At 39.8% G+C, this 26,192-nt stretch overlaps 1 protein-coding gene across 3 annotated transcripts in view; it reads right to left on the bottom strand.

Annotated features, from left to right (window-relative positions):
- Znf521 (zinc finger protein 521) overlaps positions 1-26,192 on the bottom strand; it is a 270,296-nt gene that overhangs the window by 3,828 nt on the left and 240,276 nt on the right. Inside the window, exons 6-9 of one of the 3 annotated variants that reach the window (XM_026388050.2) lie at positions 24,756-24,887; positions 22,225-22,340; positions 21,053-21,176; positions 19,223-19,300 (exon numbers count right to left, since the gene is read on the bottom strand). In XM_026388050.2, the coding sequence (XP_026243835.1) occupies positions 19,296-19,300; positions 21,053-21,176; positions 22,225-22,340; positions 24,756-24,887 (377 nt within the window). In that variant the 3' untranslated portion in view covers positions 19,223-19,295. Of the gene's footprint in view, positions 1-19,222; positions 19,301-21,052; positions 21,219-22,224; positions 22,341-24,755; positions 24,888-26,192 lie in introns of those variants that run through there. The other 2 variants (XM_026388052.2, XM_026388051.2) reach the window with 2 other exon arrangements.

Genomic DNA, 26,192 nt, shown 5'->3' with positions numbered 1-26,192 from the left:
TTATACAAAAGTAAAGATCCCTGATATAAGTAACATAAAAATGAGAAAGTGGCATGAAAAGTGATAGACAGGAGTCCTGTTGGTGTGGAGATGCCTGCACAACACTGAGGTCCCTTGGTCTCATTTTCCTTTGCTCCAGCCCAATTGAGGGCCACAACAGGTCTCTGCAGTACTGGCTGTCCACCCAAAAAGTGATTATCATGGTGGGAAGAAGGCACATTCCCAGAGGTTCTTTGGAAACGGGCATATTTGTGTTTGGGAGGCAAAAAATCCCAGATGACTTTGCTCCATCCTCCCTCAAGGGCTGGCCCTCATTGCCTTTGAGAGTCCCTGGGGATGTTTCTGCTGTCCCCCCGACCCATGTGTTATTCCAAGTCATTTAAACATATGTAAAGTCTCCTTTCACTCTCTGAAGGAGGAATGGCATGTCTCAGCCACACAGTTTATCCAACTGGCTTGTAGGTGTGGCAAAGAACAGATGCCAGGTCACAGTCTCAAGACATGACTGGAGATCCTCTTGGAAGACAAACCAGTTGCTTCATGAGAGTGATCAGTGATTTTGTGTTTTGGGGAAAAAAAAATCACAGACATCATTTATTTAGAAAAGGGGCTAAGAAGCAAGTCGAAAGACAAAATATAGGCAACAGAAGCACCGAGCTGAAAGGGCAGGCTCCTGAGGCATGGCCTGCACTTGCCCTGGCTACCGACCATACCGCAGAGCCAGTCCTGAGACACTGAGGACACAAATGTGCACAAGCAAAGTGGGAAACCTGCTGCCAGGCCTTCCTCAAGCAGCCTTCACTGTGTAGGAGTTTTAGCTTTAGGTCTGGAGGAAACCACTCCACTAGAACAAAGCAGTGGGTAATCTCACCAATTTTACACAGCAATTCACAGTCCCCAAAGTACTTTAATGCAATGACAGGTTATGAGAAAAAATATCTGTTCCAATGAAGGGAAAGTGTTTTACATAATCGAGAAGAACATCAGTGCAACATTGGTGGAGGTGGGGGGTGATGACAGAGAAGGAAGTGCAAGAGAAGGAAACTTCTGTAATCCCACAGAGAGCCATATTCTACTCTGCAAAAAGCCATCTCCTGGAGACCCCATGTCTAAGTAACTGAAAATTGCAAACCATTAATCCCAGTTATGAACAGTTGTTTTACACGAGGGGGGTTCGTGTTTAAAGGAAAAAAAAATCAAATCCACAACACACCTTAAAGCTTAAAAGAAGATCCATCTAGGTATGATACCTTAATAGCAAGGTTTCAAAGACACTCTTTATGGTAAAGGGCCCCATTTGGAAGGAGTGTGCTCTTTTTTTTTCCCGCTGTAAATGTGAAATTAAACTTAGGAAGCTAAAAAAACAGATGAGGGTATTAAAAATTCCCTCCTAGCACCATGTATTTCTTTTTAAAATATGAGATGCCTTCCATTTTATAAGACTGGAATTCTCATCTTGGGCTTGGCATTCTAACAAATGATTAATTCAGCCTCCTCCTCTCTGAGAGCTGACCACATTTGCTGGTCAAACGGTTTAATCCTATTTTATATGCAAGCCAAGAAAAATATTTTTAAATAAAAATAAAACCCCACGATCCTCTGAAACTGTTCACCTTGCAATCTTGATCTGCTCCTGTTTTCCTGCCATCTTGATGTGAATTTGAATTTTTGTACCTACAACAGTGATGAAGTTAAGCTCTGGAGGAAAGCCAGGGTGGGGCGGGGGAGGGGAGGGAATCTACCTTCCCAGGATTGAGAAAATTAAATTTCCACCCCCAAAAGTTGTGCCCACAGATTGCTCTGACTTTTTCCAATTCTTTGGCAGAGACCACGTCTCGTCTGTGCTTTGTAACCCTCTCTTGGCATCGTCAAAATGTTAAGTGGCAGTGGTAATAAAAATAAAAACAGCATTTGAATGGGAGTTTTGTGAAATCTGTTGATTCAAAGATGTTAATCATTTTTTACCATGACTTGTCTATTTATAGGCTTTTGTTTCAGACAAATTCTGACAAGCTTTTAAAACTAGGAAAAAGAGCCAGCATGCTATTTTAAAAAGGAATGAAAAAAAAAAAAACACATACAAGCTTTCCACTAATTCACTATGCCATTAGAATCTCTAATTTAAACTGCAGTTATATTCAATTTAAATGAGATGTTTTCGAACCAGATGAAATAGTAGGCAACTGTGGCTCAGAAACAATGAAAGGCGGGAAGAAATATAAAGATTAAATGTGGCTGTTTCTTTCAACAGATGGTGACAGCACTGTGGCAGCCTGTTGTTTTTTCTTTAGTTGAAGAACACAAACATCCGTAATCAATCATCACTGATTAACTAATTATATTACCCTTCCTTTTATCACTTGGGTTGGACCTTTATCTGTAAACACGGAGGATAATCAGTATGCTCTTATTTTTGGAGAGGCATATTCCAGTTCACATACGGTTATGTAGTTTACAGGCTGCAAACAGAATTTCTACATTACCATCAACCTTTAAGCACTACTGCTTCTTTTCCCCTTCATTTTTTATTTTATTTTTTTTTAAACAAAAGCAATTGGTTTCCAACAGGCTGGATAATAAGTCTTTTGACCTGCATTCTTCTTTGACCCAGTAAGGTCACCCTTGTGCTCGGGCATATAGCTGACTTAGGAAATGCCTGCAAGTCCTACATTTCATCTTCTGCCCACTCAAAATAAAGCTTTCTTTAAATGTGTCTGTACGGATCCCTGAAGGCCAAAGAGGCATCCCTGTAGTGGGCAATGGAGGGACAGAAGCTGCTGCCTTTATTAATGAATGCAGACCATTATGAGTCTGGCTGGCTCCTTCCCTGTTCCCAGAAGCATATACTGTACGTGACTTAAAATGCTAGAATATTGACACAAAGCGAGCCGGGCACCCCTAAGGAAAATTACTCCTTGGATATAATGTAGGCTCGTAACAGCTATTAGAGTACAAAATAAAACCCTCCGGGATCAGACTGACATATACCGCATTCTACCTAGTCCTCAAACATTAGAAGAATTTCTTTGTGGAGGCATTCTCAAGGACAGCATTAAACTGACTTTTGTAGCAATCTGCAACAGCTTTTTGGCTTAGAGCTTTTAGTACTAAATCTCTGGTTTGAATCAATATAAGTACTATATCTTGTACATTAATCAATACATTTGGTTCAATACATGTTCTATTAAATTATACTTTCTAATCAAGATTTTTACATTTCTACTCTCTCTCTTTTTCATTCCCAACTTCTTCCGCTAGTAAAATAGTTTTAAAAGTGTATACAGCTAATGATGACAGGATACTGAGTTATTTCCCCTGTATATTAGGGAAAAAAATAGTCACAAAAGGCAAAGGGTGGCCTTTAAGCATCTTAATAAGGTCAACAGGATGTGAATGTTAATAAATTAACATTTTCAAAGTCTATACAATTACAAAAGTACTCATAATTTAAAATTAGTTAAAAGGGAATCACTATGGCACTGGAAGTACCATTAGTTCTAAAAATTACATGGAAGACCTAAATTACCCGGAGTTCCATTTATCCCCAATTTGGCCATCCCAAAGTTTCCACTGTCCACAAACTATATGCCTCTGGCTGAAGAAATTTTGGGTAATTGTGTTTTCATAGGCCTTACCTGGTAAGCATCATGAATGCATACATGGACATGAACATTTTTGTGAGACATGTTATAGTTCAATGGATATTCTTTAAAAGATAAATACCTTTTCCCCAAAGTGGGTTGAGAATAAAAAAAAAAAAGTCCTGACACATAGCATATTTCCCATATTCAGGAAAGTCAATTCATGATTTTTACATTTGAAGAATTTACTAGAATGAGTTTTCTATTCTTTTATTATGACATAGCAGTGGCATTTCTGAAACTGTCTGTCATGATAGGCTTTTGCCCCTCTCCTTAATGCCATGAATGTTGCATTTACGATTGTGTTTGCACTGACAGAATTTTCCTCTTTATTTTTTCATATGGTAATGTCATCACCATGAACTTACAGAGACACTGATGCATTTTCTTTTGACATTTAACAGTTCGTATGGGCTTGGGCTGACATCTCAAAGCATTTTCTGGGTGACACTAAGCTATATTAAAGCAAAAGGTGAAATGGCATCATCAGAAGTGATCAAAAAAATACAAGATACTAAAGACAGAAAAGGACAATTAGGTTGTTTAGTTTGTCCCTCTGCAAAAACAGAATTCTCCTGTGAAGTTTATACTTCGGGGCAGTTTTAAATGATTCTGGCAATGAAATTTCCATCACATCTCCCAGAGGAAATGACTTCTTATTCTAATAAACCTCACCAAAGGACATTTTTGTTGTTTTTGTTCTCTGGACACTTATTAATAAGCCCAGAAAAGGTGATCTGAGATAATCTTGCAGTAGGTGGGCATTGGCATGTTCCTCTGTTCATTCAGGAGCCTTGACCATGTACCCATAGCATAAAGTTCTTCTATCTCAACCAAAGCAACCCATTAGACAATCCAATAACCGTTTCCAGTCATTACACAAAATACAAGCCATTTATGTGGTGGGTTTTAGAGATGAGTCTGCAATGAGAGGGAAGAAGGCTGCAGAGTGGGCCTAACAGCAGGGTTTCCCACCCTAGCACTACTGACATTTGGGGCTGGACAATTATTGGTTCAGGGTGGGGGGGTGAGGGGGTCCTGTCCTGGGCACAGTGGGATGCTTGACAGCCTCCCAGGCCTCTACAACATGCACTTCCATACCTGTGGCAACCGTTAATGTCCCTAGATAATGTCACATATCATCTGATGGGGAAAAAAATCATCACTCTCACTTTTGAACCACTGCCTTATTATACTGTGTGAAAACCATTTATGAACGAATGAATGACAGCTTGGCCATGAGGAAAGTTTTGCATTCAAGGAATCTGAAGTATCTACAGGGATGACTGGTCTAAGCAGGAAAGAGAAAGGCGGGTCTGTGCAGGAAGTTGAGTAGCTCTAACTAGGAGGTTTTGCCATTGGCCTGTCTTGTCACCGACAAGTTTTCCAAGATAACATTAAGTAGGAAGTCAGACACAAGAACAGGTGGGGCTGGGGAAGACACACAATTGTTCTGAATTTTCTTTGTGTTGAAAATACATTGAACTTGTGGTACTTGAGTATGTGGCTTAGTCTTCAGTCTATGAGGTTATCTCCTCCACCTTAAGAAAATAAAAGCATTGCAAAGGGACATATATACAGCACATGGGACTGTACTGCATGGTGTTTTTAAGCATAGTCATGGGTGAGAGTGGGCAGTTGTCCAGAAACGGTGGAAAGGATTCTTTGAGATACACAATAAATGGCACTGTTGTGTGAGGAACAGAATCTCTTCAGCAATGTTCACTCAATCACCAAAATTCTTAGTCATTCCACACACCATTAGTGAATGAAGAGGGTACCTTATAGTGGCAATTAACCAATGTCACTTCAGGAATATTCAGCAATTCAATAATGTATAAAGGGATGATGCAAATATTAAATTCTGGAATTAGAATTTAGGATATGAAAACAAATATCTACTTTGAAAGAATTAGATATTTCTATCTGAAGCATCCACCTTCAATTTGTTGGTCTAGGTTCAACTGCAGTGGTAATGCAGCAGAGAAGCTAAGACTTGGTTTCTGAGTTGGGAGGGGCCTTGCAACATCTGGTGCAGTATCTCATTTTATAGACCAGAGTTGGAGCCAACTTTCAAAGTCTTCTGGCTAGTCCTGCAACTGAGTTAGCTTCAGGCATGAAGTCTTCTTGTTGAATGGCCCTGGTGGCTGTGTTCTAGTTTCTGAGCTGCGTCAGCTGCACAGATGAGGGGTGCTCACCACTACAGCCCTCACCATCTCCCAGGAGAGACAGGGAGCTATGGGCACAGACCAAAGTCCCTTCAACTTCTTTGGGAACTGTGAGTTTGGCTCTCAGAGGAGTTTCCCTGCTTGGTGCTGGAGAGATTGGGGGAGGGGGTATGGGGGAGGGAAGAAGGGAGTGAATAGAGAAAAGAACATGAGCAAACACAGGGCATGGGGGTGCATGCCTGTAATTCCAGCTGCTCGGGAGGCTGAGGCAGGAGCTTCATCAACTTTGAGGCCAGCCCAGGCAACTCAGTGAGTCCCTGTTTCAAAAAATGTAAAAAGTATGAAATTGTAGCTTAGTGGTAGAGTGCTCCTGGGTTCAATCCTCAGTCCCCTAACAAAACACAGGAGTAAAACTGAGAGTCCCAGACAGCAGAAGACAAAGACTTCTTAGGAATCCAGTGTGGTGGGGCTCAAGATCCATGAGTCTCTACAGAGAGGTGGGCAATCAGTTTGGCAAGGGCCACATTCGCTTTTAAAATTTTGTTTATACAATATTCATCCTATTTGGAAAAGTACATGATGATTTACAATGTAGCAAGAACACCCAGTTAAATCAGCAGATCCCTATTCAAATATGAGTCTTCAGGAGCCTGAGTAAAGACTAATTTTTTTGAATAATGCAATGCCCAAGCTGCAAATGCAGAACAATGCCTAGTATTTTGACAATTAAACATTAATAGCGAACTAAAACAAACCACTTGTCCACCCACTTCAAGAGGACAAATTGCACTGTTGGGTCATATATGGGAAATGTGAACATTATAACAATTCCATTTTCTGAGAATAAACAGTCATAAAATTTGAGTTGCAAGCTGACCCCTAACTGTTTTACATATGGGACAGGCTTGAACATATCCCCCTTTGCAGCAGACAATAATATGCACTATCTCGTGTATGGGAAAAAAAAATTTAAGTGTCCAATTGGAAGAACAAGCTAAAAAATGCAAAATGGCCACTGGGAAATATATTAAAAATATAAAGTTGATTTTGAAAAGAAGACAATAAATTGAGCAACTTGTTCACTTGCACGAAGCCAAAAGTAAATTTAAATCAAACTATATAAAGACAGAAAAGGAAAAGTGAGAGAGGCCAGGGCATATTCTGCTCAGATTCTGGAACTGCAGGACCACAGCATACTGTAGGACAGAAGGCTTTGATAGGCAATACTGTCTAATAAGATATTCAGGGATTAAGTCAGTGCTTCACAGACAGATGTGTCCATGTGCCAGTTGTTGCTAAGCTTTAATTTTTTTCCCCTGTAATGTTTAATTTATCACACTGGCGCTTTCTAAACTAGAACATCTGTAAACAAGGTTAAGAATGACCTCCTTCCAATTTTACATCCATGAACAGTGCCCCTTCTTCGTGCTCTAATTTTAGATACCTTAAAGATAAATAAATCTGTGGAAGGAAGAGGGAAAAAAAATAAGGCTTGTCTGATGCTGTAATGTGTTCATCTTGGGCGAATACAAATTTCCTCTCTGCCAGGCTCTCGGGTGCACACAACTGGCTCTTGATTCTGAAGCCATATTCAGGCTTCCCTTTCCCAGTCAAACGCAATTAAACAAACTTCTGCTAAATATTTAACAGCCTTGTGTAGTAATTAGCGGCAAATAATGGGAGCTTAAATTGATAATTGCTCAGAAATGTTCTCTTAAAAAGAACAAATTTCCTGCTCCTCCCTTTTCTCTTAGATTTTTGAATCTTAGAAAAAAAAAAATTTTTTTAAGAGGATCTAATGAAATGAGCCATCATCACATCCCGTGACCCAAGATCTTGCAGTCAAGTTGGGGATGTTTTGCCATCAGCTGGAAGATTCTGCCTGCATCACTTACTGCGCTTCTGTGTTTAAATCCATTGAAATTTAGTTAGGTACTGAAGCTGTTGGAACGGGGGCATTGATTTAAAAACTGACTGGCAGCCTTAGGATTTAAACTCTGGCCCATCAGATTCAAAAGGTCATCTGATTAGAATGGGAGAGGCACGGGGCATTGTAATTTATATTCAAAGGGTAACCTTTGTAGGGAGAAGGAGAGAGCCAAGACTCTCTGCTTTTCCACTCCATAGGAACAAGGATTCCCTTCAACCGAATTCCAGTAATTGTGAAAAATAGTTTATCAAACTTGGGCACAAAGCAAGAGAAGTGCCACTTTCTTGTAGTGTATTATTATTCCTTTTATTGAAAACTCTGCCACTCTAGGAGGTAAACTTATAGCAAGTCAAACATGTTATAAGTCATTAAGAATAACATAAAACATCTTTCCCCACCATAAGCAACCCAATGCTTGTCTGCCAAGTGATTTCCTTTAGTAAATACGCACAAAAATAAAACAGTCAAAGGACAACATTGATTTCACATAATTAAACTGTGTTAAGTGTGAGCCACGTCCTGAGAGTGTGTGTGCATGTGTGCCCATGTGCATTTTCGTGCCTGAGCAAATGAGTGTGTTGTGCAGGGCGGAACTGAGTGACACATGGATTCCACAGGTGAAGTCCCTAGTGTTTACTTCTGACCTTCCTGTCCTTCAGACACATTCCTACATGGGGGAATGCAATTTGAAGAAGCCCTTGTTTTCAATTCTAAGTATTCAATTCCAAGTAAGTCTTTTTAAAAAAGTGCAAATACTTCACAGGCCCGGTTCTATTTGGTTTGTCTTCCACTTTACAAAATCCTGGTTTTGAAGGAGAGAAAACTTCATGCTTTGGTTTGGTGCCTATTTCCCTTGCTGGCTTTTCTGAAAAATGTTTGTGAGTCCTGTAGACAATTTCAGGTCCCTTTCTTTAACAGTTTCCTTTTTCCTGGCTCTCTGAAGTCATCCCTATTTGCCAGCAAATTCACACACACACGGAAAGAAAAAATCAGGAATGCTGCATGTACTTCTTATTCCCTGTTGAAGGGTGTCTTGAGATGTGTTTTTGATCTCTCTTGTCCACCATTTCCTCTGAGAATCTTTAGGGTCCCCCATCCTAAAGATTCCCCAACCCCCATCCTGTCCTTTGCTCCACCAAGAAGAGCTCCTTCCTGCTGCAGAAACCCACAGGTGAGACTTCCCTTCTACTCCTATCTTCTGGGCACCTATTCTGCTTTGCCTTAGGTCTCTGTGGGAAAGATGCCTCGCCTCTCCTAGTACACTTATGGGAGAGACAGCTCTTTCATTCCTTTGCACAAGGAAGTGTTATAGCAATGACAAAAGTAATCTATAATCCTCACATCCTTACATAATTTGCTACTCCAAGTTAATCTGAATTCATTACAATAAAGTAATATAATAATAAAAAAAAACACCCAAACTCTTAAAAGTGAAGTACTTAACATGATCCTGGCAGAAAGACAGTTTTGACTAGCAGAGGTCCAGGCGTCAGGCATGGTGCATCCTCATGCAAATCCAAAGGTGAGCCATAAACAAGTACACACAGCAACACTGCCAGGCAAAAAGGGCCAGGCAACGGGAGGCCTCATTCTAATCAGTCCTCAAAGGAACCTGCCACACAGAAGTGGCACTTATTCTAATTTAAAGCCCTCATGCTTGCTTCAGTGTTGCAAAATTTATAAAAGAATAACTTCATTAAACCGCCTGGCACTTCAAACACAAATGCAAACCAGCCACAACACAGAAGGAGCTGGACAAGAGGAAGAGAAATATTCCCAGAGAGTTGTTAGCACAGATACTAAAATAAAGTCTGCACTGTGGTGCTTCTGCCTCTCCAACAACGTGGTTTGCGTGCAACTTTCCTTCACCAAGGACTTCTGCCACATGGCTCTTTACTTCTGTCATGAGGCCTGTTGCTCTTGCGAGTCTGCTTAATAACACTGAAAATCATTCAAAGCGGTTGGGCAAGCCGCGTCACATGCAGAAATACATCTGGCAGTACATAAATGAATGCTATTCAATGTTCTTTTCCTGGTCTGCAGAGGAGATTGGTTCTGAACACCCCACTATTACAGTTCCCATTTACTTGGGTATATATTTCAGGCTCACATAACTTGTTGAAAAACTAACGGAAAAAACTTCCCCCTTCACTCTGGCATTCAAGAAAGCAAGCAAGAATAAAGGTTAAGTGGAAACAATCTTTCGAATCTATGTACAGGGCTAGAGAAAAGTTATTGGCATATCCTAAAACCTACTTTTAAGGAAACTTCTTTTTTTTTTTTTCTGCCATGAATCAGAATCATGGAAGTGCTACAGTAAAATAACTTCAGGCTAGATTCTGAAGCTACAAGGCAGTCTGTGTCAGAACACACATCATTTCATGCTGAACTGTCAGCTTATTTCTCAAAATCATTTTTTTTCTTTCTTTCTTTTCTTTTTTTTTTTTTTTAGAATGCTATGAAAAGACAAATCCAGAAGCCTGTGTGAAAACACCAAGCCTCTGAGAAAGTATGTGTCACACACGAGTTGGACTACACATCACAGTCCTGAGAGATCCCAATAATGAATGGTTCCTTTCCTGTTCAGTGTTTTTATCACCCAAGTACAAATCTGTGCTAAATTCTGCTTCAAAGAGAAGAGAGTAAGCGTTCAAAAATCTTGAAAATGGTAATCTCTGGATGGTTAAGAGGAAGTGGCCTTGGGGGGAGTAAAAGGGGCATCTCTCCAAAGGTTTTTTAAAAGACTGTTCATCCCAATTGTCTTTCGGAATTTTGGAGTGGGATTCTTACTGCTAGTCAGAAGGGAGACCTGTGCTAGGGGACCCAGGCCAGGCTGGCTGGAGGTCAGACTGATATGAAAATTTAAGTTATCGCCCCCAAATTCAGTGTGCCATGAGTCACAATATTCCTAGAATAAACAAATATTTAAATGAAGATTTAAATGAAGTCTATTATCCCTATACAATTGTTTTCTAGTGCGGAAAGCTCTTCAACATTCAAATGATGTAATATATCAGTAAAAGTAAATTTGTATTCTTTTTCCTCTTTGTGAATAAAACAGGGATAATCAGATGGAGTGAATAAACTAATTCAATTACAGGCAGCCTTTATTAGATAATAAAATATGGATTATTGATCTTGTGGAGTTGGCAATTTGCATGAGGCAATGAACAAAACCTGGAAGAGCCCAATCTAAAGCTGTTTTTGTTCATGCCAGAGTTTATTAGATACTGTTTTCACTTTTGAAAAACCACCAAAATAAAACACCACTAACTAATTAAGCCCAGCATTCCAAAAGGGTGAAAATAGAAGGTTAACACAGAGGGCTGGGCTGGGGGCCTGAGAAAGTCCTTTAGGCCCGGGGGGGACCCCTTGCTGTACCCTACAATGGAGGGAGAAAATAAAAAGCCAGGCTCTTTCCCCTTGTCTATGGAGTGGCATGTGAGAACTTATTTGGTGAACCCCAATTTACTTCCCAGGCATCTTACTACACATCCAATCCGGTCCTGTAATAAGAGTGAATGTGTTGCTGTGTCTCTGGCACTTGTGAGGTGGCCCTGTTTGAAATACAATGCTGGATGGTCCGGGCAAAGTCCTTTGTCTCTTATTTCTTAAAAAATGCAGTAATCAACCCCCTTTAGAAAGAAAGCAGCTCTGAATATGAGGGTCACGTGGAAAGGAAAGCCTGTACAGCCAACACCAAGGGGAAAAAAGGGAAGGTGAGCTATGATATACGATGTATATTTACACACCACAGTTCTGCCTTCCCGTGTCCCTGATAAATCTGCCCCAAGATGCTATGGCAGGCTGACTGCTATTTGTGCTCTGCTACAAAGTGCAGGCCCCACCGTCTCCTGTAGTCTTTGTAAACTTCTCCCAGCTCTTCCTTTTGACCGAGTTCACATCCTCTCTACCCTTTTACAGGCCACATCCGCCTGCCCCCCACATAGCAGCACAAACACAAATATGTTCTTTCCCCCTCTTTTTTTTTTTTTTAAACAGAGTAGACTGGGCTCTGTGTTTGGGTAGGCATCCCTCCAATGCCTAGGTAAGCGTACATGCGGTATGTTTTCAAAAATGACTCCAATAAAAGGGAGGAATGAGAGATGCTAAACAATGCCGCACAAAGTTGCAGACTGTTCGGCTACAGTCCAGAAAATGAATCCAATTTTTCATTCTGTCATTATAAATATTTCATTGCAAATGGTACTGATTTTCTGCAACTGTGGTTAAGCAAAGGGCCTCTGTGTGAATATTTAAGAAAAAAAAAACTGGGAGGAAGACAACGAAGAAGAGGGAGGGGGAATTAAAGGTTAGCAACCAATTAATTTCTTACTTGAAATGTAAAAGATGCTGGGAGAAATTCAACAGTGATGTAGTGTGTGACTCAAAGAAGAAGAAGAAAAAAACATTTACTCTGCTCTTCTTCTGACAGTTTCTCATAAAATATCTGCAGTCCATCTATCTTTTAGTACTCCAGGCTCCTCTGGAGAGCAGAAAATGGTGGTTTAAAGCTCACTTCAGTGCCAGTCTGCGGGAGATTGCTTTCCACAGGACCCCCGCTGATGGAGGCCTAGGGGAAGAGGCCCAGGAGTTATTCAATCAGCCCGAGACTCTGGGGCGGCTGGGGGTCCTTTGAGGGCTGATTATAAAGCTGCCCTCCTGTTGCCTGCCTCGGAACAGAACGAAATGAGCAGCCTCTTGCTGAGAAGATTCTGCAAGAAGGAATTTCACCTGTCATGGAGTTTGTCAGAATTTCAGGATTTATCTTGGTGCAAAATTAATAAAATACCAACCAGGATTTCAGGCTGACTACTCAGCTGTGTCATCTCAAAGTGATCTTTCACCCAGGAAAACCTGGACAGTGAGCACAGACATTCTTGCCCTACTTTTCCTTGGGAGGATGAACGAGGTGACGTGACAAATGCCACCCAAACATCAGGCCGGGACGGTGAGCCAATTACACACAAGGCTGCGTCACGTGTGGGTGCTACTGTCTTCTCGCGTGACCTCTCACCCTGCTGCGGTTCTTCTAAGGCCTCTTTGGAATTAGCTCGAGTCTGAGTATCAAAAGGCCATTCTGGAGTTTATAACACAGTAGGTCCCCTATGGCATCACATCCGTTAAGTTCATACACTGGTATTTCAGGCCTGGATTTATCTTTTTAAAAGGACTACTAACGCTGTCACTATGTTAAGGGCACATCTTATGAAACATTACAGATTCATCCAGGGTCAGCCACCAACAACAAGGTACAGTCCGAGCTCTGGTTTTAACACACACTCTCCTCTGGTCCCATCAACCTTCTTGAGCCCAGCAGAAAGTGGGAGGAGTGAGGAGCGAGGAGGAAGGGAACCCAAAGGGGATGCTGTGAACCTCTGCTGGCTTGCTGCCGTTTTGCAGCAAGTTCGTCCATCTCTGCTCCTGCCACTTCAGCTGTTCCACCACGGCTATTTTATCACGGCACAGGCTTTGCTCATTTTGAACTGGGGCCTCGATAGCCCCAAGGTAATTAGCTCTGGTCCTCAGAGCCAGTGGCACCACATTACAGATGAGGCCATGTTTGGGGCCTGGGTTGGTGCTCACGCCACTAGCTGGCCGGAGTCAATGGACGCAGTGGGCAAAGACTTCTCAGAACCACATTCTCAGATTCCAGACACTGAACTCAGCTTGCGAACATGGTGAACTTGGATTGCGATGTATACCTTGTGTTGTGTCCCTGGCCTCCCATGGCTGGGAACATGGGTATCTCTTACTCACTGGTGATTAGCAGCGCATCCTGGACTCTCAGAGTCAGGGATAGGTTTAAGGTAATTGCTGCTTCTTTGTCTATTTTCTAATTGACACTTTCTAAATGAGACATTGAACAACCCTATAGCGTGTTCCTTGCAGTTCTTCCCCTAGTTAAACGACAGTCCTGTTTTGGAGAACCACCTTTACAAGTCAGTTAGTCATCTGATGATATTAACACCATGAGATCTCAGGAGAAAGAGAGAGAGAGGGAAAAGAGGAGAGAATGCACTCGGAAGTGAGCGCACAGATGGTGGGGGGACCCAGGGTGCTCTCTGCAGGCTTCAGTGGAGATGCATTAACTCCACAGAGGGATAAGGGCTTCCCACCAGTACTGTCATGAATTATAACTGAGTATGGGAGTGAGGTCTTGGTGCCTGTCTCACAGCAAATATACTGTTCCATTTTCCTGCACAATGACCTTTCACCCTTATAAACTCAAAGCACTGCACAGCACACTGCTGATTTTTAATGGTATCACAGTAGCCTTTTATATGTCTAGAAGGCACACAAGCTTAGCAGATGTGCCCAGTGGTGTCAGTCAGACAATTATAAAATTAAGTTTTGGCAATGCAAAACAGGAAACCTTTGATGGGCGATTCATGTTTTCAGGAAGAGATGGTCTTCTGCCAGCTGAGGAGCTTCATCAATGCAGGAGGAGGGCCACACAAGGAAGAAGCACACCCCCCACCCCCCCAACACACACACACCAGTGGAGGAAAAAGCCTCACTTTTGCAAACTTTCCCCTCCTATGCAAAAGCAGTTCCTGCCCAGTGAGTTCTCCACTTACTCATTCAATGAAGTTATCAATGAAGGAGACCTGTTATTTTAGGCAGTTTGAAATTTCACCACTTTTAAAAAGGACTCGTTTACCCTGCCTTTCACTCCCCTTCAGAGCCTGGGAGTTGCTGTTCTAAATGACAGCACCCCGAGCAGTGCTTTTAAGCACCATTCATCTCACCCGCCCCATCTCAGGCTTTTCCAGAACACTGCTCTCCCTCCAATAAGGGAAACTTACTCCTTCATAGCTGCAGGGCAGAGCCTGTTACGAGCTGTAGATTCGCTGCAAATATAACAATAAAGGATACAAATGTGAATTCCTCTTAAAATACACGTTTGGTTCTGAAGCCGCCTTGCCTTAGCAAACCCGATCAAGGGCAGTCTATCAATCTTTCTCCAAATGCACAGAATAGCACGTGACGGTCTGAGGGAGCACTACCTCAATGGGTTGAGAAAGATGCTGAAGTAAATTATTTGCTCATTTCAGATGACTGGTAGTTAAGGTCCATGATTGCCATCTCTTTTACCCTAATAATCACAACAGTTGAATATGGAAGTGATGTTTTCCAATAGGCAAAAGTTTGTAAACACAATAGGTCTATTCTTGGCACTTTATCTCTCCTAAGGTGGGGAAATGGATCAATGTGTGGAGTAAACATCTAAAATAGTAACATGTGGGAGTTCAAGGTGCCTATCTGGGTTGCAGAATGTTCTAGAAATTTGGGTTTCCAGATCTTTCCAAAGGATCTGACTACACAGGCACTGTAACACAGAGCTCTGTCTTCACAGGACACTCTTGCCTGCAGTCTCTCACTCCTAATGGAGGCAGATCTTCCGGTGCTGTGGCAGCAGGCTGTCTTGGCCACGTGGAAGATGGCAGGGCCAGCAAAGCCCAGCCAAAGCAGAATGTGGCAGAGGTGATGAGCACTTCCAGGGGGTGGGGAGGGAGGGGGCTGCAGAACTGGCCGCAGTGCTCTTCAGTACACCCTAGCTGGATGCTCCATAAAGCCGCACTGATGGCAGTTCAGAGATGGCCATCTGTCGTCAACTCTGGGCCAGACAAAAAATAATGTAATGGCAGCTCGCTAACAACAGGGCTGTTGGAGGAGGGAACGCATCCTAGAACGAAGAGGTGGTGCTCCCTCTTTAATAGCGAAAATCAGCCATCGATATGAACATCAAGAAATTAATGGATGGAGAATTTTTTAAAACTGAGCTGGGGTGCCGTAGAAGCGATTCAAATGCAAATAAAGAGGTTTCCGCTTATTGCAATTACCTCTGTTGCCCTTACTTCACTCACATTAACCACTTGGTTCTTGAAAATTTGACGACCAGGACACATGGTAAAGCAGTGAGGGCCAAATTTAGAAAAAGGTGAGCCCAGGTTGTGCCTCCAAGCATGCATACACAGATTAGGCATTTATTGGTACAAAACGGGTAATTGAAAATGCATTTACTCATTTAGTCCAAATGAGTTCATTGTGACAATCATGCTTATCTTTCTGTATGCTTGCTTAATTTCTAGATGTCATTTTATTAAAAAGCAAAATAAAACTACCTCATCTTTAGATGCTTTATGAATGCTATAAAATTGCAAGCTCCCTCTTTTTTTCAAGAAAAACCCTAGCTTTTTCAACACTGCATAAATAGAGGGAGACTGGAACACAATAGTCAAACTGAGGTTAGGTTTGCCATGCCTATTTCTGTGTCCTATATGATTAACTTTCTGCCTTCAATGGTAAGGCCAATCAATCCTGATTGAATTATCCAATATTAACAGCTGAAAGTGATCAAAACTAATGGTGGAAACATAGCACCAATCAATAAATCAATGCAAATGATTTGGTTCCTGGAGATCTGATCAAATAAAAGAGATAGATCAATTTAACCACTGAGCAAATTAAGTGGAGGTTGCTGTAGCACCAATTTGCTTCTAAAGCCCTGCAGGCCCACAAAGCAAAGAAATGAGGCAATGTATAAAATGGTCCAGTTCCAGAACCACGCACTCATTTGACACAATTTATACTCCTACAAATCTCAAAATCTTTGTGATGTGTTTAGGGGCTGACCGAAGCACAAGGATCTAAGGGAAGAGTGTCAAGGGACACAGCCCAAACCAACCAGAAAGGGGCAGGAATGACTCTTTCAGACTGACTTTCCTCCAAACAGAATATTACAGAATCACATATGCCAGGTCTAGACATGGCGACCGGCAAATATTCCCATCCAGGGGCCTTAGAGGAAGACCATGAGATAGGAGGCAAGGCAGGATGGTGTTTTGATTTTTATTGTTTGAGTGGGAATAATAAAAGAAATTTTAAGTTCTGTGAAAAATATAAGTTAAACACTTGAAAAAATCAGAAAAGTTGTGAGAAGGTTGGTATTGGGGTAAAACAGATTCACGAGAACTTTGTTTAGATGTGCTATGAGTAGTTACATCCACTTCCCCATTCCTCCTGTTTGCAAGAAGAGGTCAACCTCCTGGAGAGGAAAATATGTAAACAACATAAACTAAAATTAACCTTTCTGTCCACCACACCAGGTCCCATCTTGACTTTTATGGAGAGGCAAGACTAAACTTTTCACTTTGGCCACACCCCCTTAACAGGAGGGGGTTGTTGTGTTGCTTTGAAATTACATTTCTAAAACCAAGTATAAATGTTTCATTTTAGTTAGATGCTAAAACATGAAGCAAAAGAAAATGCAAGACTCCTAACCACGTGAAAAAGATGAACGCTTAAAAAACTTAACGTGAAACTATGTCAAAGTATGATTAACTGAAAAATTATTCCATGAAATGAAGAAAACCAAGGATGATTCGAATGTGTCTGAGGTAGAGATTTTATTTCTAATGAAGAGGCATCTTGACTTTATTTTCTTAGGTCAGCTCTAAGAACACAGGATGAAGGCCAGTGAAGCAATGTTCAATGAGTGCCTATTACACATCCTTTGAAACCGGCCTGAACAGCTCCCACATGATTCCCTCAGTTGTAGAATAAATACTTCCTCTGTTGGAATACAACTGATTACATGTTATCTCATGCAAGAGTTGTTTATATGCATATCTTTGCAGGTAAACTGTAAATATGGTATATTCCTAATCATTTTGGCATCATGGTAAATTTAGAAAGATAGAATCATATTTTTGTGATAAGAAAATATATTCATTAAAAATTATCTGGGCACTGGAATTAATTACAGCAGAATATATGGCACTTGCAATTTTTAACCATTGAATAGGACTCCTAAATGCTTCAAAATATAGAATTCGATCATTTGAGACACACATTGGAAGTGTCTTTACTGAAAAGACAAGTTTGGGGCAAAAAGCTAAGTTAGTGGGGAACCCAGTGAGGCTCTGATCAGCCATATTTCAATGTAGGATTGTTGTCTTGTATGTCCCCCCCCATATGTGGTAATTCATTTCTCTTTCAGAAATATGACCCCAAAACTTAAAATACGCATTACAATCAGATGATATGGTGGAAAAGATGATTTGAGAAGAAAATCCAACAGCTCTTTTGAGACAATGACATCTTTCAAATTTAGTGATATTTGAACATCTTGGTATATCCCTCAGGATGTCAAATGACAACTGTATTTTGAATGTGGAAAACACTGCCTTTATAATTTAACGGAGGGAAGGGAAAAATATCACAATCATCTTTGATTTCAAAGGAATTGAAATAGCAGAATCTCAGACCCTAAATTCGGGCTGGGCATATTTGCTCCATCCTCACGGTAGGAATTCCCTCAGTGTCTACGAAAGGTCTAACATGACAGCTGGTAGGACTTTCTAAGGAGACACATTGGGAGAGGATGATTTTTATCACTGCCATCCAATTGCAGCTTTTCTAGAGGCAACAACTAAATAGCAATTCATGTACTGGAAGAAAGTGGTCTATTCAACAGATTTTTACAAACATACCACATGCTCACACCTGTATAAACCACTTTGGGTACAAATACATATTGTAGGATATTATTCTTGGACCATACATCCTCTCTCAAAGCAGATTCCCTAAGTTCTGTTGAAAAAAAAAATAAAAAAGAAAACTAAGGTCTATTAGGAAAACATGTGAAACACTGAACATGTTCATTCATTTTTAAAATAATAAAGTGTGTATTTAGTTCATATAATGAACTCTTATTCCAAAGCTCTTCTCCCCTCCTGCTAGCACCAAGGCAGCCTTTGATGTGTATTAGATTTTCTTATAAAAATGGGGTGGGGGAAATTTTACTGAAAGAGAAAGATTATTATAATCTATATTTATATCTCTGGACTGGAATTAGAACATCTAGTCAGCAAGGTTTAGGAACTGCCTGTAGATTGTAGCTTCCATACTGGCAAAAGGTATGTCCTCATGGCCTAGTTAGAGTGCTACATAGAAACAGAGGTGTCATTTGGCCTAACGCTAAAAAGAGTGATGATTTGATGATGTTCAAAGGATGGTGCCTGAGTGCTTGATTTCCAAACGATGGATAGTGTAAAACAAGGAACTATCTAAGTTCTGACTGGTTTTATAGGCAATGAAAATGAAAGCAACTCAGCACCATCTACATCTGTATGTAAATACCCAGATGTATATAAAAACTTGGGCACTGCACACACAAGTGCAGTGGCAATTTTCATTAGCTTTGCCTCCTCTCCATATATAGACGTACATAGACATATAGACATGTCCATATATGCATGTAAGTTGTATATTCAACAAAGCATGTCTATCCACACACAATAAACATCTTATGTTTTTAATTGGGTATAAACAGTGAAAGAAATGTAAGTCATCATGATCATGCAATTGTTTTTGTGCCATTAAAAATACTCCACAGTGATGTTACTGGGTGACTCTGGAATGTTTAATCTATACTTACCCTATTATTCTCACCCTAAGAGGCAAATAAATTATATGCGTTAAGTTTTCTAATAGGATTTCAGCTCTTGGACATCTGGTCTTATAGGTTCCTGCATAAAGTCCTTCCTTCTAAACTTTAGTGGCATAAACAAGTAGATGAGTTCAAGTGGTTAAAAATTCACATTTATTTTACATATAAAATGACTTCATTTTCTAATGTTATTATTTACAATCATTTCCTTAATTTCAGTTGATTCCCCCCCCCATCCTAGTTTTTGTATACTTAACCATTCCCATTTTATATTCAGGATATAAAAGAAATCAATATTTTGAAATTACATTAATCCCATCCTCTAAGGTAATTTGGGTAATGAAAGCAAATGCACAGGACCATGAACCCCTAAGGTTTAAACATAAAAATGAAAACACTCTTAAAACTAGAAAAAGTAAACTTCTGGTCCATTTTTTCTCAATGTGTTGTAACTAAAGCCACTGCTATTACTGAGCATTTTAGAAAATAGTCCTACACAGATATTCCCATGACTACAGATTATAGCTTTGAGAAATATTGACTATAAAGTCAATATTTCATCTCAGATTCATAATAATTATCACATTCTAACCATAAGCACTGTTCTTATCTAAGGAATGGGGCACACATTAAGCCTGAGTGTTTATATCAAGACCAAATATATATGATTCTGAGGGACTGGCAAACTAATGCTTATAGCCTTGAATTACAGAACAAGCCTTATTTGTGCCCAGATTACAATTTGAATGAAGAAGTCAGAAATGTTTTGAGAGATGCTTGACTTCACAAGGTCACAAAGATTCAGAAAGAGTTGTATGTTCTGTACTAATGCGGGGCTTCTGTCATCTCCTTGACACTTTGAGAGAGTCTGCAAAGTCAAAATTATTTTCATAGTAATATTAGACATTATATGAGATTCACACCCTCACTGCCTCAAGAGTGTGCTATAGAATTTTCTAGAGGTTACATGATGTATGATGACATCATCTCTGAAAGCCAACAGAATGTGTGCTGTATCCTGTGTTTATTAACACATTCCCCAATTTGAATTTCTATTATGGAAATTATCAGTAGAGAGTAATCTGCATAAGCCCAAGTCCTTTGTGATGCTCAATAATTTCTCAAAATGTAAAGAGCTCCTGAGATTAAAGAGTTTGAGAACCACAGGTCTATCTTGATCATAGAAAAGAGTGAATACTGTATGCTCCATGAAACCCTAAAACAAATCATAAGAGAAATCTGGAGTCCTTAAGAATGTGCTTCATTGCTTAATTTTGTCTGAGCTAAAGAAGCCACTGCCATTGTGTTGGGTCATTTAATGAAAGACACTGAAGGTACAAGTAGGTTGGAATCTATGAATATAGTACAAAAGTGGAAGTTTGTTGCAAACATTTTTTTTTCAAGACTGTTAGACAGATATAAGTCCCTACAGAATCTAACTTTGATTTTTAACTATTAGTTCATTCCATTTCATAATTTACATACTCATTAACAGTATGATTAGGCATACTGACCATATCTTTTAGATTCATAAAACCAAATCCAAAATTATAACTTTTTAAAATAAAAAGTTAGATTATTTTAGTAAGATGTGCTTTTAAACAATAATATAACTGGCTTATTTTGTATATTCAATTGGCAAACAGGTGTGATGGAATAGAATTTTTAGAAGTGATAAAAGGTGAGATGGTAACTTGCATTTTACTCCACTGACATGATGACAATGAAATGGGCTTATCCACTTTTAAATATAGTTCTTATTTCATCTCTGTAACATGCTACTTGTTTACTTATAGAATGATAACTGAGAAGATAAATTGCAAGTCTTTTATTTTGATACATAATTCACATATACCTGGCTTTGCCAGAGCACAGGGAGGCACAAAGGTGCCCCAAAGGCTCCGTGTGGGATGCAGGCTGAGAAGCAGGTGGGCTCTGAGTTCCTCAGTCTTGCCTCTACCTGATAACCAGATCAGCTCCTGTTGCAGGGATTCAGTGATGAAAACTAATTGCACCTCTCACTTTAGGAGGAATAATTTTATTATTAATAATAATATTCACAATACCCAAATAATTTTAAGTCATTGAAGTTATGAACTCCAATTTCCTCTACAGGAACCAACAAGATTTAAGAAAACCCATGTTACTCTTATATTCCTTCCTTAGAAAGATGAGGATATCTACCTATTTTCCAGATGAAGTAACAGAAAGAAAAAGCATTAGTTTTATTCTATGACCAGTGACATTTCTTGGGTAGAATTCAGGTCTCTGACTCATATTTTAATTGCCAGTCTATTGCTCAGACTAATCAAAATAATCAAACATTTATGTTATATAATATACCTTATATTCACACCCATTATTTCATTTTCACCTTTCAGCGGCCCTGTACATGTTAAGTTTGTTTATTTTTTCTTCATGTCTGAGGTGCAGAGAAGTTATGGACCAAGGTCAGTCACATGTCTGGTAATTGGAATACTCAAGGCTAAAGCTAACACCTTTGGGTGCCAAAGTTTTCAACTATAAGACTGTTGTTTTATTAATGATCATTCTATTTCACTAAATGGAAGTAACACATACTGGAAAAGAGAATAGTTTCTTCCTTCTCTTCTCTTCTCCCTCCCAATGTTAGGCCAGCCCCTCAGGACAACAATAACCTGGACAACCATCCAGCCTGGAACCCAGTGGGAACAGAGCATGAATAAAACAGGATTTGGGAGAATGAGCCATGACAAGTGAGGTGAATGATCCCACCATCCAATAAACCTGACCCCTACAATTCTCACACTGGGTCAGAAGGTCCAATTATAGGTCTGTTCAAGTTTCTTTTTATGATTGACAGCAGCCAGAGGCAAAATTACTTTGGTGTCTATTAATCTGGTGTCTAATTTTCCCTTTGCCCCCAAACACACAAAGCATCATGGTGGCCCAGGGTGAGTGGTACTGTGAATCCACATTTAAAATGCCCTTGTTTCCCCAAAGCATAGCAACTAGGTTCAATCCCCATCTTCCTCATGAAGACATTACCTGCAGCTCTGTTTGGAAGAAAAACTTCTGTGGACATTGTGTACAGTCATAGATCTTGTCTTCTTGTCCATGGGCAGAGAAAATATGCTGCTGCAACTTGTTTGCTTGAACAAACACTGAAATGATAAAAGGACGGTGAACTTGGGTTATTTTGTTTCTGAAATGCCCTAAGCTGATGACTCCTCATGAACTGGCAGACCAGGCTGAACGGCACACCTCCTGGGTGTGACTCACTGCCGGATACCTGGGGACAATGGAGTCCCATTTGCTCATGGTTGGGTCTCTGGCTTTTGTTAAGATGTACTCTACCGAGCACCTAATTTGACCCAAATAGCTCCAAAGCAACGGTTTATGGAAGCCCTGCTCCCTATAAATCTTTTAAAATAAAGCTGAAAATTGTCAAATGCACAGCTCTGTCTCAAAAGAAATGACTCCTATTTCTCAGCAACCCACAGGTTAAGAAATCATAGATGCCAAAACCCTGTTTATTGTATTTGCCTAAAGTTATAGCTAGCAAACAGTTCTCTATTTAAATGTGTTAATGCTAAAAATTATATCCCACAGCTACTCTGGGGCACTGTCTATAAATGTGCAACAGAACGGCAGGTAAATTCTCTTTGGATACTTTAAGATCAACTCAGCCTACACACTGAATGCAAGGGTTTCAATAATATAAACATGTTCAATTTTAATGACTACAAAACAAGGCCCTAAGACTGTGTAACAGTTTACCTAGGAGACATACTATTAATAATTAAATTGTATATGCCAGAGGCGGTGTTTGGGTTGGCAGAACTGACTTCTGATGGATGCCTGGTGCACTGTGACCTAAAAAAGTTTGCATCTACAATATTAATCTGTATAGGCAGGGAAAGGATTTATTAAAGATGTTGGCATTTGACTTTGACTCCACTCTAATCATTAAAATTATTCTAATTGCCAGCCAACCTAAAATATTAGAATATTGTTCTTGTGAGTCATACATTTTAATCACATTTCTCATTACCTTAAAAACTGCTCAGATTTCATTTCCCACCTAACATGTTTTATATTGGAAGCTTTTTATTTTTTTAAAAAATTGTTATTTCTAAATTACTTCAAGAAACACTAAAAGAATTCAGGTCTGTCTATACAAAAAATGGAGACTGTTCATGATTAATGTAGTTTTGTCTCTTCACCCCCCTCAACCAAAAAGAAATAAGGTTTTTATACAGATTTGCAACTAATCTCCTTATAACTTAATACATTTTATGAGGTCTCTGGCTACAACATGAAAGAACTATTTTATTAGGAGTCTTAATTGTGAGGAGACCTATGACCCAGTCCCCCTTTATGAGGACTTATTAAGAGTTTTTGTAAGGAACCCAGACTCTTGACTCCTTATATTGTAAGATACATACCACTGAGGGTGAACACATTGAAAAAAAAATAAAATTTGGAAGAAAACAAAAGAAAGACTTCCAAAAGAAGAATGGACAGTCATTATGGAATGAAGGAGCCAAACAAGCAACTGTGGAAGGCAGAGCCATCAGCTTGCTCAGGTACTATTTTGTGAACTGGGAGACAAATGTGCACTCTTCTCTTTCTGTGTTATTGCAGAACAGAAATCTATAGGTTGAAGACAGTGGAGGTAAATAATCAATGCTTGGAATTTTGCTCTTCAAACAAAGAAGTCAATTTTGAGATTCTTTCTCTCTCTCTCTACAAACACACACACACACACACACACACACACACACACACACACACACTTTACCCCTGGAAAAATAAAAAGGAAATATAGACTTGAGGGGCTTGATGACCAAGTCCAACATATATACACAATAATCATCAAGGATTTTTCCAAAACAACTTTGCCATTGTTGGGGCAATACCAGAAATATGTGTGATCATATTTCAATTCCCAGGGGTTTCAAATGAGAATTTTTGATTTACATCTTCTCCTCCACCCCTGAAAACCATAATGCTATAACATTTAATAAATTTTCTTAAAAGGATAAATTTATATCAACTTTAAAAATCTAATTTCATAGGAAATAAGTCTAATTGGTTTTATGGTTCAAAGAATTTGGGGAGCGTTTTAACTGTATCTTTATTATTTTTTATGTAGAATGTTACAAAATTTTCCAGGTTTAAGTAACAGACAAGTGCTGACAACCGGCTGCACTTTTAGTTGTACATCTTATGATTAAAAAGCAGCCTCATGCAGGCGGCCTTGGCCTGCTAACCTTTTAACATTGAGAGGGAAAAAAAGTGAACACAACAGGAATGTCGTTTTCCAAATGTAAAAGTGCAAACTTGTGAGAGAACTTGAAATGCCATTTGTTCATCCTGACAGTTAACCTTCCTGCCCATTCGAGCCTTTAAATAGGCTGCAATCAATAATGCTAATCAGCAGAGATCAAACATCTTCCCCCCAAATTGAACTGACGTCCTCTCTCTAAAAGGCCATAGCTCTGGGCAGTATGGTCTGGTAGGGAAGACATGATGTGACCACACAACTTTCCAGTTTTCTTAATGAAGCCTCCTACCTGTAAAGCAGACAGGACACTTGAAGGTGCCTCCCATCCCTTCAAAGCTGTGCTCTATCAGGTGGCACTGGAGCTTGGCAGGAGAGTCGAAGGTCTGGCTGCAGAGTTTGCACTCATGGTTCAGTCCTTCATCTGTGAAGGAAAGTGCATTAACAGAAAAGGTGAAACCCATCATAACTTTAATAGACTAGTGAATTAACTACAATCACACTCGTTAAACTATTTCTATCACCTAATATAAACATGTAGTAGTATATGGCTTCTGATTATTTACGAGTTTATATCAATTTAAAACATTTCTGGAATTTTAAATCCAAAGATAATCAGAAGTCAGATTGTATCTTAGGGCCAATGCATTTTATTAAGCTTTTAAAGTATAAATAGTATATCAGTAACATGGCATGTAGTTTAATTATCACGATTTTTATGGGCTCCTTATTTACAAAATCCTAAAATAAAGGCGCCATAGAAAAAGGTGGATACCTTCTTCCTCAATGCCTCTCCTTAGGTTTACCTAGAAGGTTCTAGAAACTTCTATTCCTAGACACAAGGTTTTCAATGGTATTTCCATTGATGTAGTCTTTCTCTTTCCAAGGCTTTCCGTAGTTCTGCAATAGTACTAATGCTTATAATACTTTATCAATGTTCTTTTCTGAATTTGTATTTCTAGTCCCTCACGTTCTTCCCAGTTCATTGTTACCGTACCCTTGTAAGACAGTTTTGAATGTGCTTTCAGATCCAGTCTGCCTATCTTTCTCACTATTTTCATGAGCTCCAGGCTCACTTTGGACTAGTCCTGGATTTTTCTTTAGCAGCAACAAGATAGCAGAAAAATATTTCAATGGCTCAACAATTGCTGGATAAATAGTTCACAGTACACTTTTATGTTGATTTTTTCCTCATTGAAATGTTTATGAATTAAGAATCTAAGGATTATTTTAAATCCTTACAATTCAGAATCATAAGCCATGGAGACCAGCATGCTAGAACAACCTGGAGAATGTTCTTAGAGCCTCCTATGTTTCAGGCGTTGTTGTTGTTGCTTGCAGATATGGAGTCACTGAATTTCACTACTACCTTGTGAGGAATACTATTTGTTAGTCCCATTTTACAGATGAGCAAAACAAGGCCCAGAGAGTTTAAATAACTTTTCTCTGAGTCAGAAGGCCTAACAACTGGAGCAGCCAGAACTTAAATCCAGGCAGCTGCCCCCCGCCCCCCCCCAGGGCATGATCTTACAGATAGGCCAGGGCACATACCTGCTACTCCCAAGACTACTTATTAGGAAGAGGAAGAAGCTACACTGTAACCTGGCTTGTTATCAAGTTATACTTTTACCTTCTCTTATTTGCAATAATTAAAAATACTTCCAAGGGACATCTGTGCCAGCTAGCCTACATCCAGGGAATGCAAGACATGCTCCTGCTGTGAGGGTGA

This window comes from Urocitellus parryii, chromosome 13 (assembly GCF_045843805.1).
Source record: "Urocitellus parryii isolate mUroPar1 chromosome 13, mUroPar1.hap1, whole genome shotgun sequence".
In the NCBI taxonomy this organism is placed as follows: Eukaryota; Metazoa; Chordata; class Mammalia; order Rodentia; family Sciuridae; genus Urocitellus; species Urocitellus parryii.
The sequence above is the reverse complement of the archived record's forward strand: the minus strand, read 5'-3'. Positions and strand labels throughout refer to the sequence as shown.